A 14061-nucleotide genomic window follows, 5' to 3' on the forward strand; every position below is an offset into this window, starting at 1 on the left:
TCTTCTCTCTATTTGTTTGATTGACAGTCGTAACGAGGCAGAGGCTCTGCTTACCTCGAGGCAAGTACGAGAATTTACCTCAGCCGCAGCAACTTTAGGATGGAGCAGTAGTCGAGGAAACTCTTCTCCTCACAGGTACGTTTGTTGTTTACATCGGAGACTTTCATTAGAAGCGGTGTAATCTGTCACCTCTGTAAATCCACTCTTTGGATAAAATATTCATCGCTCTAACCTTATCCTTCACATTCCATGAGCTTCGTTCCCCCGAAATTGTTCTGTTCTGCATGAAGGCGTATAACAGAAGTTTATTATGGCCGTGGGAAATGATGCGTGATGAGGCTTGCTATATGTTGCGCATCGGTTTATTTTGGGATAAATTGAGTCGCGTCGAACACTGACGTATTTCTCATTTTATACTTTTGAGAAATAATGCAACTATTAACGTTTTATCAGAATAATATACTAGTAATATTCTTTCTGTAATGGACCAAACCGTTATTCTGAGGTTTCTGAAGTAATTTATCTGTTTGTTTGTTTGTTTGTTTTAATCTGCCTCTTGTTAGGGATAGATTAGAATGAAGAATATAGACGGACTTTTTTAATATATGCACTATTTCCAGTTAAATAAATATACAAAGCAACCATACAGTAGGCTATATCCGTATATGTACATTAGCCTGTAATGGGAATGCCTAACCTTATTAAGTTAATTTAATAAAAAAAAAAAAAGAAGTAACAAGCAAAAATAAGTTAATTTTACTGTGCATGAACCGTAAATGGTTAATTTGTATATTGTATATATAAATAGAAAAGTGCTGATTTGTTTGAAATATGTTTGAAGTGCAATCATAGGCCTATGGGAACCATTACAATAGTCTCCAGTATTTTGTAAAGTTTATGAAGATAAAAGACAGCAGTTTGTGAAATATTACTAATTTAGCGTATGACCTAGGATAATCCAGAAAGCGTGTATGCGAATACATTTCAGGTGTCTTGGTAGCATGTTGCTGGCATCAGTTTTTCACAACAATAATAGTGATTCTTGATAACCTTTATAACAAAATATAAGTGATTTGTTGTAACTCATTCTATTTAGCTGTTATTCCAGAATGTATCAAATCATTCTGACTGAACATTCTCAGACATCTCTTTGAAGAACATCCTACAGAAGCTTGTTTCTCTGGCAACCGTGCTACACTACTATAAATGTGTGAGTAGGTGGACAGGAGCTTTATGATCCCGTATAATTTACATAGTCATATTCCTTTCCTATTTCTTTAACGTTCTTCATGTTCATCCGCCAACACATATTTGCCTTGCGTTTTATCAGAAGGTGCATGTAAATGTCATCTAATTAGTCTGTATCACGTTTGCTTGCAGTTCAGTTATGACTTGGCATGAACGTTGCCATACAGACAATGGCCGAGGCCCAGGGACATTCAAAAACCAACGTCTTTAAGTGTCACTTGAGACAGAGGGTCTCTTTTGTGAGTGTCAAATGCTTAATTGTTGAACCTGAGCCAATGGCTGATTTCCTTTCCCCATCTCGAAGGTTGAACAATGAACGTTTGCTTGAGTGTCGATGCTGGTCATAGAAAGGAACAGAATCACCTGGCTGTAACCGGATATGAGCCGTGTCAATGGCACCGGTTCTTTGTGATGCATAGGGTGATGAGATGTAAGCTCCGCCCATTAGGAGCATCTGATATGTCTGATTGGATGTAAGACATTACCTTTGCCTCTGTTTGCTAACAGGCAAGCAGTTAGATGGACAGGTGCAAGGTGAGGACCCAGATGCCCTGAAAGACCCCATTATCAGTGGAGCAGAAAGAACCACTGGCCTCAACCTGGAGAATACTTGTGTTATTTATTATTAAGAATCTGAATATCAGAAACATAGAGTTGTTATAGAATATAGAAATATAGAAATTTTTTTAGACTATAGAAATTGTTTTGTTAATTGAAATAAAGCTTGAATAAAATCTAAATATTAGATGAAAAACTTAAAAACCCTAAATGAAAATTAGAAATGACAACTAACTGAAATAAATAAGTTTGAGCTCAAGGACCAGAATTACAATATATATATATATATATATATATATATATATATATATATATATATATATATATATATATGTATATATAAATCAAGCAAAATAGATATGTAATTTTTTTTTTTTTTTTTTTGGTAAAATGTAAAATCAAAAACATGAAATTAATCAAATTTAAACTCATAATTATATAAGATAATTCAAAATATGAATAAATACTTTAAGAGTATATAAATAATACTAAAAAGCAATCAGCTAAAATTAATCAGAAAATATGACTAACTCTGTAGCAATATATATAACCAAGCAAATACACCATTCTAATAAAAAAAAGAGTTTTATTTCAGAAGCAAGGATTACTTTTTTTTCATATTTCAGTATGGTTTTCTAAACCATCTAAATGGCATCCTAAAACACCCAAGGCATGCTCAAAGCAAGGTGACTAAGCATCGCAGCATGAGTCAGATTGAGCTTGATTTGGGTTGATCTGGGTTTGTGTGTTGTGATGAGGACCATGTATATGTCTCTTAGTGTGGACGGAGTCTCTGAGCTCCAGATGGCAGCTGAAGCACTTTGAATGAGATGAGATCAGGTTGAAAGAGCTGCTGTGATGAGTCACATGATATGTTCTCGCCATCTCCAGACATTAAACTACTTGGGCCAGTTGCATAAACAGACCGATCTACCTTTTCATAACTGAATCAAAACAGTTATGACCAGTCTTGAAGAAAAACAATTCATTGACTAACTTTTTAAGACTAGTCTAAACAGTTTATGCAACCGGCCGCTGCTTCAAAACTATTTGAAATGTTTTCTGTGCTTCCCTCTTAATGGCTATTCGCTGCTGCTTTTCCCCAAAATAATCTGAGGAATTGATTTCTAAAGGTCTTGTTGAATTAAAGCACTGTAAAATCAATATGCACAGGTGTTCCAAAGTGTTTGCACTTGTGCAAATGATTGAGAAATAGAGTTAAGTGCGTCAACAGAGACAAAGTACGCAGTCGCACTCGTCTAGCTGAGTGTTTTGGGTCGATTATTTGTAGTGCGGCAGATGTTTGTCGCTGTTGCTTACACTTGCTCTCTTGTTTTCTCTAGAATTTACAGATAAAGGCTCATCCAGGTGCAGTTAACTTTAAATGAGTTTATTCTAATAATAGGCCTTCATCAATTATTTACCAGGGCCCTTCTCTGCTTATGCAAATTCAGATGGCCCTCGCCATGGCAACAGTTTGCTGAATTCGGCTTCCTTCGCCAAACCCTTGCCTACTTCTCTCAGCCCACAGAGACCTGCTCTTCATTTCAGGAGCTTGTGAAACTATTTCTGCCATTACATGGAGTCTGAAAACTTTCTTTGAAAGTATGTTTTGTGATCAGTGTAGAGTAATATGTATGGTTTGTGATCATTGTACATTATTTATCACTAGTGTAACATTATCTTCCTTAGCTTTTGTAATGATATACTAAATTTTTTAGACATATTTATGACGTTATCAGCTGTCTATGTACTTTCTTATTGATTTTAATGGTGGTATTTGAACATGCAAGCTGAGGGCTGGTGTGGCAGTCCTGTATATGATTGTTTACACGTTTAACTCTAGAGGGCGCAGTTGCACCATTTTTTTCTTCTGGATTGCACAGTAGACCTTTTAAACTATTACTGATTGATTTGCATGTATGCAACTTATGTTATGATTTATGTTAAAAGTTACAATGCCATTGCTTTGTATCAAATCTAAAATTTAAACCATAGTTTTAAATAAATAAATAAAAATTATGGCACAAAGCTGACATAAAAAAAGTAAAAAAAAATCTACACTACTGTACAAAAGTTTGGAGTTGGTAAAATTGTTATTTATTCATTCATCATAGAGACATTAAATTGAACCATACTGACAGTGTAGACATTTATAATGTCTATTTCAAATACATTCTTTTCTTTTAAACATTCTATCCATCATAGAATAACGAAAAAATTTGTTGCGTTTTCCGATAAAACTTTAAGCAACACAACGGTTTAATATTTATAATAGTACAAATAAAGTAAATAAAATAAAATGAATAAATAATAATAATAAAATAAAGGAAAATATTTTCTTGAGCACCGAATTAGCATATTAGAATGATTTCTGAAGAATCATGTGACACTGAAGACTGGAGTGATCATGGTTACTGAAAATTTTGCATCACAGGAATAAATTATATTTTAAATAATATTAAATAAAAAAAAGGCTATTTGTATTACTATTTAAAAAAATCTACCCCAAAAAAATGCTAGTGTAAAATTTCTCTGTATCTTCATGCAACATTGGACATACAAAAAAAAAAAAAAAAAAGATAATAATGCATAGAGGAAGACCTTTGGATCTGTCCGAAAACAAAATCCATAAAGTTCACATCATGTTCTCAAAAGTACTTTAATATTCACCAAAAAATACCAACCTGTAATTTGATTATTATGTTGTGCGGTTATATTCCTCCTAATTCAATCATGGTTTTCCATGAGGTACACAAGTTGAACCTTTTCCCTTTTTCTATTCGCTTTAAATTGTAATAGTAGAAATTTGATTAAAGTGTATTATGCAACATTACAGGGTGTGACTAGGCTAGATCAAGGGAAAAACACTAAATGTATTTTTGATGTTGTTGCACACAGTATATCCATTCTTCAGTGCACTAGCTGGCTTAAAAGGCGTACTTTTAAAAACAGAAAACGCCTATAAGTGCACACAAAGTGGGTTTGTATTTTTCATGTAGGGATACAGTGGAAAAATCCATTCATGTAGGTGTGGGCTGTTTCTGGTGCTATTTCTAAGTACAAATGAGCGTTACAAGGTAAGAGAGTCTAGTTGTTGTTGTTTTTTTGTTGTTGTTTTTTTACAGGGATTTCTCTTTAAGTCTCTTAAGGTTTACACCTATGATGCAACAATTTCCATAACATAGTCTCTGTGTTGAGATTTTTTTCTTAGTGATTGAATAAGGACAGCCCACATGAGAGCCTTCTAATTCAAATAACGGGCACAAGTGATTCCTCCATCCCAGCGTTATCTTTGGGGAATCCCACCCTCTGCACTATCACCGGATGAGGACTAATTGACTCAAACCGAAGGAAGCAGCTTGTTTGGGATAACTACTCAAAGATGGAGAGCTGCCCACTGCAGGATTCTACTGTATGTCTCTTTCTCTGTCTTGCTTTTCCTCTTGTATTTTGTCACTGGGCGGCACGGTAATCCTACACCTGTCTGTTCTCATACGTTGTACTGTAACTGGCCGAACTGCTTTGACAAGTGCGAGAGGGTTAGAACACACTTGCAGTGCAGAGCTGGGCTCCTATCCGGCTGCATCTCTCCACAGCACGCAAACACACCCTCGCACACACTAGTATAAGAAACAGCCCAGGATCAAGACTCAGTCCTCTATTAGAAGGAAAAAAAGAGAAAACGAGAGGCAGAAGGAGAGCAAACAAACTGAAACGTTCAATGCTACCGCTGTGGAAATCCTGACAGGGAGCGGGCTGCTCACCAGCTGGAGATGTCGTACAGTGAGCGTGGCTGCAAGGAGCTGCCGGTGCATCAGGAGAACGATGGGACTCAATTGGAGAGCATGGCCAGCTTACCTGAAGACCTGATGCTGAGCGGCGACTTCCGCGGGAAGTTCAAGAAGATCCGGACCAGGAAAAGACCCACCATTCTGACATGTAGGTGCTGGTTGCGCAAACCCGTGTGTTTATTTGTTGTCGCTGTCTGCTGTGAAATTAGAGGTCGGAGCAAAATTGAGAAGCCGCTTTGCTAGGGTGGGCATAACTTCATAAGTCTTTCCATCAACCGTGTGTGACATGCCTCAATAACTATAGATATTTATTGGTTAGCTCAAGAACGTGCCGTCATGTTTGTTAAAATACACTGATTGCTTTAAGGTTATCAAAGTTGTGCATGAGTCAACTGAACGCATGAAAACTTTCATAGTGGTGTGCTGATACTGATATTGTAATATATTATTTTCCCTTCTTATTTTCTAATATTTTATATATTTGAATACATTTAATAATATATTGATGATACATATATTATATAATATATTGCAAAATATACAAATGATTGCCACTTTCAATATATTGCAATATATTGGAAAAAAAATATATATATATATAAGAATATATGCCTAATATATTACAAGATATTTTCCAATATACTGCAATATATTTTTGTTTCATATGGGGATATGTGAGGAAATGCAGATTAAAGTAGAAAAAAGCAAAAAAGCTCCTTTTGTTTTTGCAGTAATCACTCTAATTCTTAGCTGAATTAAGAATAGATTTGCTAGGTAAGATTTGGGATGGTAACATATTAATTTATTTTTTTAATGTTTTCGAGAGAAGTCTCATGATCTCACTATGGCATCATTTATCTGATCAACAATACAGTCATACTGTGAGATATTATTACAAATAAAAACAACTGTATTCTATTTCAATATATTATAAATGTAATTTATCCCTGCGATGGTAAAGCTGAATTTTAAGCAGATGTTACTCCAGTTTTCAGTGTCACACGATCCTGCCAAAATCATTCTAGTATACTGTCATATTGTCTCCATACTTCTGAATGGTAGTATACTGTACATACAATTCTCCACTATTAAGTCATAAGGAAAATGTAAAAATGATCAAGTGAACTTTGTGCAGAATGGTCAGAAGATTTTCTTCACTGAACCAGAAGATGCTCTTTAGATCTGCTGTCATTACAGCAGAACAGAAGCATTTTCTCTAGTGGTGTCAGACTTCTTGGACCCACAGTGTCTTTCCAGTACAGTACAGTAGACACAGAGGCAGCTTCGATTGAGAAGAGACACTGCAAATGTTACTTGAGCCATGTGTGTGTGTGTGTCTTTGTTTGAGTTTCCTTGAAAGTGTCTGAAAAGGAGGATAAGGTAAGAGTGTAAGAGGGGCCAGAGGGAAAATCAGCACAGCAGGGGGAAGTACATTAGATGGAGAAGAGTGCAGAGCGAGTACTGATATCTCCAGTGACGTCTGCATCAGTGAGACATGCTTCACATTCCATCACTTCATCAGAGCGTGGAAATGCTTTTAATAGGCTTCAACCTGTTGAACAACCTGCTCCCACTCCCACAGTTGGCTTAAGACTAAATATTTACATTATCTCAAATAGAAGACGTGCCGTTGAATGCCTGTGATACGGAAACTGATTTTGTTTATAAGGTTATGAAATATTGTAGAGGTCCCAGAATCATAATATCCATTTAATTTTATTCACTTGAGTTCACTATCTGAGTGATTGACTTGAGCCATTTTTCAATACAGTGTTTTCAGCTGTGAGTGGTAATGACTTGTGACCTTTAGCTTTTTACATCAGGAATAGTTTGGATATTTCTAGCCATCAAGACGTCCATTTGCAGTGTGTGGTGATAAAGTTCTGGGTAAAGGTTGAGCGATGGTTCAGCCAGGACATTATGTAATAATCTGACTGAGAGCCCCTTGCTGTGCCATGTCCAATCTCATAACATCACCGGGTCCGATCTGTGTGGGTTATGTTACTGGGATATGCTTTCTTTATAACCACTGTAGCAATATTTTAATTTTTGAAAGATAAACAAAAACAGGGAACCAGAGGATCCTTTGTCCCATGTAGACAAATTTTAGTTGTTAATTGTTCACACGAAAAACATATGGTACCGCTGACATGCATTACAGTCTGGACTGTCTGGGGTATATCGAATATGAAAATATAAGGATGTGTAGTGCTTGCCAGCGAATCAGCAGTGTGTAACATCCAAAGCTCAATGCAGAATCTGATAGAGTCTGTGTTTATGTTTGTATTTGAGATGGGATGAATATCTGACCAGTCCCAGTAATTATACATAATTGCCATGCTAGTCCACCAGCCATATCAATAATGTACACATTTCCCTAAGTGCCTTTGTGACAGACTTTTGCATATTAGAAATGTCACACGTGATCTTGTTTACAGCAGCATTGATTGGACTAGGGTTTGTGCTATGCTGACCTTTGCTGACTTCTTCTGAGCTTTGGACTTTGTAGAAATTCTTATTCATATTCAAAAAAATCATGAAAATAACGTCAGAATATGCTTGTGCTGGCATTACTGTTAAAATCGTTTTGCATTTGCCTCTTTACAGTTCTTTTCTTCATACTTGACTGACACTTGTTATAAATGGGGACTTTAGCATGGCTCAAGCCAAAACCAACACTGAGTGTGAAAGTGGAGAGTCACGGAAGGTCATTGGTGCCTCACAAAAAGTGGGCATAGGGTTTGTAACATACAGTAGCCCCCCCAAAAAAGTGTTTTTATTTGCAAGTGAATATTTTTGCATTATATTACAAAATTGACTAACCAAGTGGGATTTAATTTGAAAGAAATATAGCACAAACACACTTCTTATGGAAACATTTCACAAAAAACACATTTGATGGGTTAAAAAAAAATGAAAATTTACAGATAATGAGGCAAACTGACTTCATATATCCATTAAAATCAGCATGAGAACAGTGTGTCAAATGTAATTATAACATTGATGTGAAGATCTGTCATGATCTGTTTGCAGATACTAATGCAAGGCCATTTTTAAATGTGATTTAAGTGTCCAACATGTCCAATATTTTTGGGGTCACTGTATTATAATGTAATTTGGGAAATAAATTAGATTTGCCTTAGATTTTCTCCTTGATTTCCTACAACCGTTTGGAACATCTCCTGGTACATACACGATAATAGCAGAACAAACAATGTCTGGGGCTTCATCTTTACCTGGACGTCAGGATCCTAACCTACCAGATGCCTATTTCCTGGATATTCTCACATGCACAAGCAAAGCAGGACAGTCTGAAGAGTCTCTCTCACTTGGGATGCAAGCAAACAGAGGTTATAATTAACCGCACGGGGCTAAGAGGATTTCTTCCTGCTCTCCCTGCAGCCTCTGTCTCTGGGTTATTTAAAGTGAACCTGCCGAGAGAGGAGGAGGAGGGGGGGGGGCACTCACAGAGGAGGGGGGAAAGCTTAGCGGGTCTGTGACACTCTGTTCTGTCTCAGTCTGTGGTGGAAACATCTCTGTTTAGCATCACTCTCCCCTAGCAGCTGATTCCACCTGGCTGCTCCGGCCGCTGCTGCAGGCAGGGAGTGGAAACCTACGGGAGCTCAGCATCCACTGACTGACTTCACTGATCTGCGGATATGGCCAGCCAGCAGGACTCGGGTTTCTTTGAGATCAGCATCAAGTCCCTGTTGAAATCCTGGAGCAGCAGTGAGTATATTGGCGCTAAGAGCCGTGGGATCGCAGCCAGGGCTGGCGGGATGGATCCAGAATTAGTTTGCATGCGAGAGGGCGAGTTTGTTGCTCTGGTGTTGTTGTCCTCTTTTCTTTATTTAATATTCTGGAATCTATTAGGTCAGCTTAATATGGCATGCATTGATATCTCTATTTTACTTTTTTTGTGTTGTCAGCTGATGTAATTGAATCAGGCTTAATGGGATACTTCATGCAAAAATAACAATTATTATGACATTGTCTATTCATCTTTATGTCATTCCAAACTAACTAATAATACACAACAACAGCTAGTCCTGTTACGTTATGTAATGTCAGCACTGCTTCTGTAAGATCTTGTTGTACGGAACGGAGCGTTTGTTACAGGTTTTGTCATTTGTCAGCGGACATTTTTGTTTATGTTGCTTTGTAATCCCCGTCCTTGTGTTCTGGCACACAGTATGCTTCCTAGAGCAGTGTGCATAAGGTGCCTGTTCTCACCAGCCTAACTGACCAATCAGTTTTGAGGGATGGTCAGCCCTCAGCCAATCAGCTTGCAGCAAGAGTGGCAGTGAGAACTCTGCTGATTTGTGATCACCTAGACCTAAGTGTTTCCTTAAGTAATCAATTTCAGTTTACTTTTATTATCTTTTTAATACATGTTCTTAAATAAATTAATGTTTTATTTAACAAGGATTGACAGTAAATACATTTTATAATGTTATATATATACCTTTCACTCTTTTCACTTTTTTCACTTTCACTATATATTTCTAAATGCTGTTCTTTGAACTTTCTATTAATAAAATAATTCTGAGAAAATGGTGTATATGTAGATTATTTTATCTAAGTATTCTTTATGATTTATACATTGCAAGTCGTTTTATACTGTCTGTTGTTTGTATGTGTAATTCGGAAGCGAATCCTTTTTTTGTGTGTGAATTATGAAATAGCTTTTTTTCAAGCCAGAGAGATATAAGATATAAATAAAAACAATACATTGTAAATATGTCAGCCTGACAATTTAATCCTCGGTTTTTAGACCAAATCTCTCTCTCTCTCTCTCTCTCTCTCTCTCTGCCTCAGAGTAAATGGGTGAGATGCTCTTATCGCCAAATCAAATGTGCTTCGCACAGTGTACCAAATATATTTTTAGCACTGGCTCAGAGGTTTAGAGCTGCGAGTGGCCTAATGGCTAAATCCAGGAAAAATGTCCTTGTTCTTTTAGCTGTCATAATCAGCATGTCTCAAACACATGCAGATGTATCTCATCTTTCAGTTTTTTTTTTTTTTGTCATCCTGACCTTTCTGTGTGACACAAGCATTGCCAACTCTCTTCAAATGGTACAGTGTGTTGGGGCAGTTACACAACCTGATCCTGTTACTCTGGGTTATAGTATATTATAGGTGTGGATGCCCATGGCCGTCCGATATTTGACCTCTGGACGCCTTTTATTCTTTGGAGGCCCTGCATGTGTAAAACATTTTCTGTAATTGCATGTCTTCAGTTTCTTGCTTAGGGGTACAAGGTAAGTCAAGACGCCCTTGGACTTTGGTGTGAAATATCAACAGTTTGGGATTGTACATCAGTACAATGCTATTGAGTTTCAGCTGCAGATTCCACATCCATTCTCACTGTGAACTAAGATTTCTTTCTGTTTGTTGATGAAAGTAACCAGTGGGATATGAGTGGGCTTTGTATGCTAACAGTCTGATAACCATCTGAAAATGGATGGGGCTTTATAGGTCCCATTTATTTAGAGTTATGGCAGATGTCCCCAGGGGCTTTTTGTACACAGTCGAGGTCTATGAATGTAAAAAGCGCATCTTTTTTGCATCAGAGGGAGATTTTGTTAGATGTATGTTTTTCCTGTGCTTGTTGTCCACTCCCTGAACAAGAAGAATGTTGGGAGGATACAACAGGACTTGTTTTAGAAAGAAAAAATGGTATAATATATTTCAGCGTCTGTGTTTATGTGTGTGTCTCATGTCAGTGTGTGTGTGTGTGTGTGTGAAATAGAGAGGCGTTGTTCTGTGTCTTGTATTGTCCCTGTTGGGAGCAGCTCAATGCTCAGAGGATCCTCTGCACAGCACTGATGTAATGCTCTGTCTGAGCCCATCTCTTGTTTGCAGAGTCACATGTAATGCATCAGGGTGCCGTCCTGACCGGCACTGGAGTTTGTCATCACTGTTAAAAACATATTTTTTTTCTGAAGAAAATGAGAGTGGTGCTTGCATATGCAAAATCCATGATGCTAGTGTGTTAGCTAGAATGATGCTGTCCAGTTGCTAGGGTGTTCTGAGCGCTGACAGGGAGTCGCAGGTGGTTGTAAATGTATTCTCTTGCTAGTTGGTTATACTTATTATGTCAGTCACCATGCAGCAAACCGATGAAATCACATTCATTTACTAGAAACTGATTACTAGAAACTAAACAATTCTAAGTTAATCTTTAGTTTAAAGATAGACTTCATCAGTCAGAGTAATTCAAAAAACAAATTCAGTTAAAATTTTTCAGTTCAATTCAAATTTCAATTTATTTAATTTTTTTTATTTTTTATTAATTTTCTTTTTTTATTATTATGGTAAAACTGCTCATGAATTCTGAAGAGAAACACTGCAAACAATCTGGTTCAACTTCTTATATATCTTATATATATATGTTAATTCTGATGTTTTATTTAATACTACGTATTCACTACCATTCAAAACTTTGTTTTTTTTTAAATAAAATTATACTTTTATTCGGCAAGGATGCATTAAACTGGTCAAAAGTCACAGATATTTATAATGTTTTAAAAGCTTTCGATTCAATTACAGTACAGAGTACATTTTCGATTTTCGAGTAAATTACATTAAAACAATTATAATAGAAAACAACTATTATAAATATTTTTAGTTAGTACAGTATTTTTGTTCAAATGAATGCAGCATTGCTGAGGAAATAATATTTATTTATAAACATTAAAAAACAACAACTATCCAACCACAAACTTTTGAATGGTAGTTCGTATACAAACTTAATATTAATCTTTTGGAATATATTTAAAATATAAAGAATGTATAGTTTTAAATAGAAGTGGCATTTCTTTTATTTATATTTTATTTTATTTTTTGATTATGTTTTATAACATTTTTGTTATTGTTTATCTTCATTAATTGACATTTTGCTGCTTGAAGTTCAGTTTATGCATTTTGTTTATGCCGTATTTTTTTGTTTTGTTTAGCAAGTCATCTCATTTCCTGTCCATGGTGGTTTTCCCAAGGGAAGGTTGTGTAATAGAGTCGGTTGGTGGAATTCAGAAGCTAGATAGTTTATCTTACTTTACACCATCTGTGTTTCTACATATGTGCAAACAAGGGCGTGTGAGTGAGTCTGTGCCCAATCGAATGATGTTTACACTGTTGGTTAGTGGCAGAGGGGAGATCAGGACGTATAGTGTGTACTCAGGGATAAATATAGCTCTGCAGCTATGCCACTGTAGCATGTCACACATGCCCAGGCATCAGCTAAAAATTCCAGCCTGACCTTCAGTCTCGAGAGGCTGTGGACGTTTACAGTGCAACAGAGAGCCTTCAGAAGAGGCGACCACATGTGCGGATTTGGTATCACCTAATTTTTCGACTTTTGTTTTGACTTGCAAGTGGCATTTGGTAAAAGGTATTGCCATCACTGAAGTGACTGATAAGGACGTGTGAGGTTTGGAAAACTGGATCCCATATACTGCTCCCGTACTATGGACAGCACAGTCATGTGCTGGAATAAAACCAGCATGGTGAACTTCATGAAAGGTCTGGGTAGGTGCTACAAAAGAGCGAGAGAGAGCAGAGCAGTGAGTGAGATTCTTTCAGTGAATGACAATGAAACTTGTAAATGAACAGTGTTTAAATAACAGAATTGGTCAAATGTGACATTCAATGAATGCAAGGCAAGCCTCAAACTTACACATGAGCGTTATTGCTGTTTAAATAATGGCATCAAAGCAAAAAAAAACTGTTTATTTTGCTGGAGAATTATATTGGCCTAAGATGGTTTGATGAAGTTAAGATTTCATCAACAATAAATGTTTGTTGCTGACATTTTGAGCTGCAGTGTCTGTTAATGAATGATTGTGCAGTTAGGTAGAATGCTATAAAATGAAATAAATATGAATGCAATTATTAATTATTAATTATATTAACAATTAACCATATATTATTTATAAATTCACCCATCTATTAAAAATATATATATTATTTAACACATTTTAATTGTACTATTTGGGCTGCTCTTTACATTAAGGATATACATGTAGTAGTGAGTTTTTGCACTTAACTAAAAAATTATTAATGATGTCCTTATTAAATATATTCAAATACATTACACTTCAGATTGAAAAATAAACTTGAGTAAAAAGTAGAAATGCACTTTCATATTCGTTGAATGTTTTTCGAGGTGAAATACTGTAGGAAAGCAAAAAAACAGTTTAAGCCTTGTGGAACGAAGTCTGTTTTTGTCAACATATGACATGGCTGAGTCTGAAACAAGTTCAAAATTTGTTGTCAGAATTAACACTGCTGTGACTGTCACATGCCCCCTCTGCAATTCTACCACCGTTACTTACAATACAGTCCAGTAGAGTGTGTGTGTGTGTGTGTGTGTGTGTGTGTGTGTGTGTGTTTGTGAGCTCTGTGAAAGAAATGCTTGATATGAAATTGCACCTTCTGCTTTTAGGGTGTTATTTTAGTT

General features: G+C 36.3%; 1 protein-coding gene across 9 annotated transcripts in view; it reads left to right on the forward strand.

Annotated features, from left to right (window-relative positions):
* Nucleotides 1-26: 26 nt before the first annotated feature.
* Nucleotides 27-14061, forward strand: part of frya (furry homolog a (Drosophila)) — a 55858-nt gene continuing 41823 nt past the window's right edge. For 3 of the 9 annotated variants that reach the window (XM_052616288.1, XM_052616289.1, XM_052616291.1), the window contains exon 1: nucleotides 9132-9329. In XM_052616288.1, the coding sequence (XP_052472248.1) occupies nucleotides 9260-9329 (70 nt within the window). In that variant the 5' untranslated portion in view covers nucleotides 9132-9259. Of the gene's footprint in view, nucleotides 136-5189; nucleotides 5749-9131; nucleotides 9330-14061 lie in introns of those variants that run through there. The other 6 variants (XM_052616282.1, XM_052616285.1, XM_052616283.1 and 3 more) reach the window with 4 other exon arrangements.

Source organism: Carassius gibelio, chromosome A15, assembly GCF_023724105.1.
Source record: "Carassius gibelio isolate Cgi1373 ecotype wild population from Czech Republic chromosome A15, carGib1.2-hapl.c, whole genome shotgun sequence".
Lineage (NCBI taxonomy): Eukaryota > Metazoa > Chordata > Actinopteri > Cypriniformes > Cyprinidae > Carassius > Carassius gibelio.